The 1,694-nt window shown below is 47.3% G+C and overlaps 1 protein-coding gene across 1 annotated transcript in view; it reads left to right on the top strand.

The window, feature by feature from the left end:
• The window catches only part of LOC119412986 (vicilin-like seed storage protein At2g18540), a 1,448-nt gene extending 764 nt beyond the window's left edge, over positions 1-684 (top strand). Inside the window, exon 2 of the mRNA XM_037679997.1 lies at positions 5-684. Coding sequence (XP_037535925.1) covers positions 5-566 — 562 coding nt within the window. The 3' untranslated portion in view covers positions 567-684. The remainder of the gene's footprint in view (positions 1-4) is intronic.
• Positions 685-1,694: the final 1,010 nt, after the last annotated feature.

Consider the following 1,694-nt stretch of genomic DNA (forward strand, 5'->3'; position numbering starts at 1 on the left):
TGAAGCAGAAGGAGGAAGAGATGAAGAAGAAGGAGGAAGAGATGAAGAAGAAGCACAGAGAGGAGCTGCAAACACTGCGAGAGCAGGCTGATCAGGAAAGGAAGCAGAGAGTTCAGCTGAAGAAAGAAATGGATGAATGTATGGAGAGGGAACGTGAGAAGAAGAAGAAAGAACGTGAGGACGAGGACAAGAGACGAAAAAAACAGGAAGAAGCTCAGAGACAAGCGTGGAGACAAAAACTAGAAGCTTCAGAACAAAAAGTTCAGTCAGAAAAAGCCCAAAGAGAAAATGTTGAGAAGAAGCTGGAGCAGTGCCGACGGGAGATGAAGAGAGATCGAGACGTTTGGGACAAAGAGAAGGATCAGATCTGGGAACGAGTCCACCAGGACATGAAACAGAACCTGGAGGACCTTAAAAAGAACCTGGATGAGGAGAAGAGCAGCCACAGGAAGCTCCAGGAGGAGTACAACTGGAAGAGGAAGAAGTGGATTTATCCGTGGATCGTCGTGTTGCCAGTTTTAGTGCTTCTGTTGTTTCATGTTCTCACAACACAAAGATGGTGGTAGAGCCATGAACATCTCCCTGTAGACACTTGAGACTCATGAGTCCATGCAGTCTCAGAGGGACGGACCCATCCAGACCACAGACCTGGTTTTCTGGTTCATCTTCAACTGAACAGAGGAATCACATTTTATATGAAGAGACAAAGAATAAACTGACTTTTAGAAAAAAGGAACTGTCTCACTATCCATATTAAGAAACTATTGATGTATTTGTATTCATTTAACTAAATGTGCCTTAAGATGATTTGTCCGCTCCATTTGTAAAACCCAGAGCTGAGCTTGACTTTGCTGAGCCACAGTTTTCATAGAAGGAACCCTGTGGTTGACCCTCGGGTGGTGCGACCAGAAGCGTACAGAGACAGGACAGCCTGGATGGCCACTGTAGTGTCCAACGTCCCTCAGAGAAGTCCACATCCTGCCCTCAGAGACTCTGAACTTACTGTATGGTAATTATACCCCCGTGCTCATTACCCTCCTTCCTGAGAAAGACAGACTCTGCATCTCCAAAAAGTCTGTATCAAAAGGACATAATTTTGTCATACCCCTGTACAACAATGGTCTTGAAGACAGTATTGTACCAGCAACCCCACCAGCAGTGGCAGTGGGTCCATTAGACAGAGCTCCAAACAGACCACCGGTTGTTTACCTGTGTAAAAACCCCAAACTTACATCTGTGAAGAAATGGAGTCATTCTGAAAACAGTCATTGTTTCCCTCTAAACTTTGAGAGGAGGCGTTATCTATCCATCCATCCATTATCTTTACCCGTTTGTTCCATTTTGGGTCACGGGGGTCGCTGGTGCCCATGTCCAGCAATCACTGTGCGAGGGGCGGGGTACACCCTGGACGGGTCGCAAGTCCATCACAGGGCCATTCGTTATCTAATAAAACTTAATTTATGCAGCTTGATTTACACCCACTGTTGGAAAGTTGCATCGATTGGATACAAAATGCACAGGCAACACCCCTTCTACAGTCAGCCGACATCGAAGGGGGAGTGAGAGCTGGCGTTGGCTGAGTCGTTGGCTGAGTGGTTGGCTGGGTCGTTGGCTGGGTCGTTGGTTGGCTGGGTCGTTGGCTGAGTGGTTGGCTGGGTCGTTGGCTGAGTGGTTGGCTGAGTGGTTGGCTGGGT

This window comes from Nematolebias whitei, chromosome 8 (genome assembly GCF_014905685.2).
Source record: "Nematolebias whitei isolate Nwh7 chromosome 8, NemWhi1, whole genome shotgun sequence".
Lineage (NCBI taxonomy): Eukaryota > Metazoa > Chordata > Actinopteri > Cyprinodontiformes > Rivulidae > Nematolebias > Nematolebias whitei.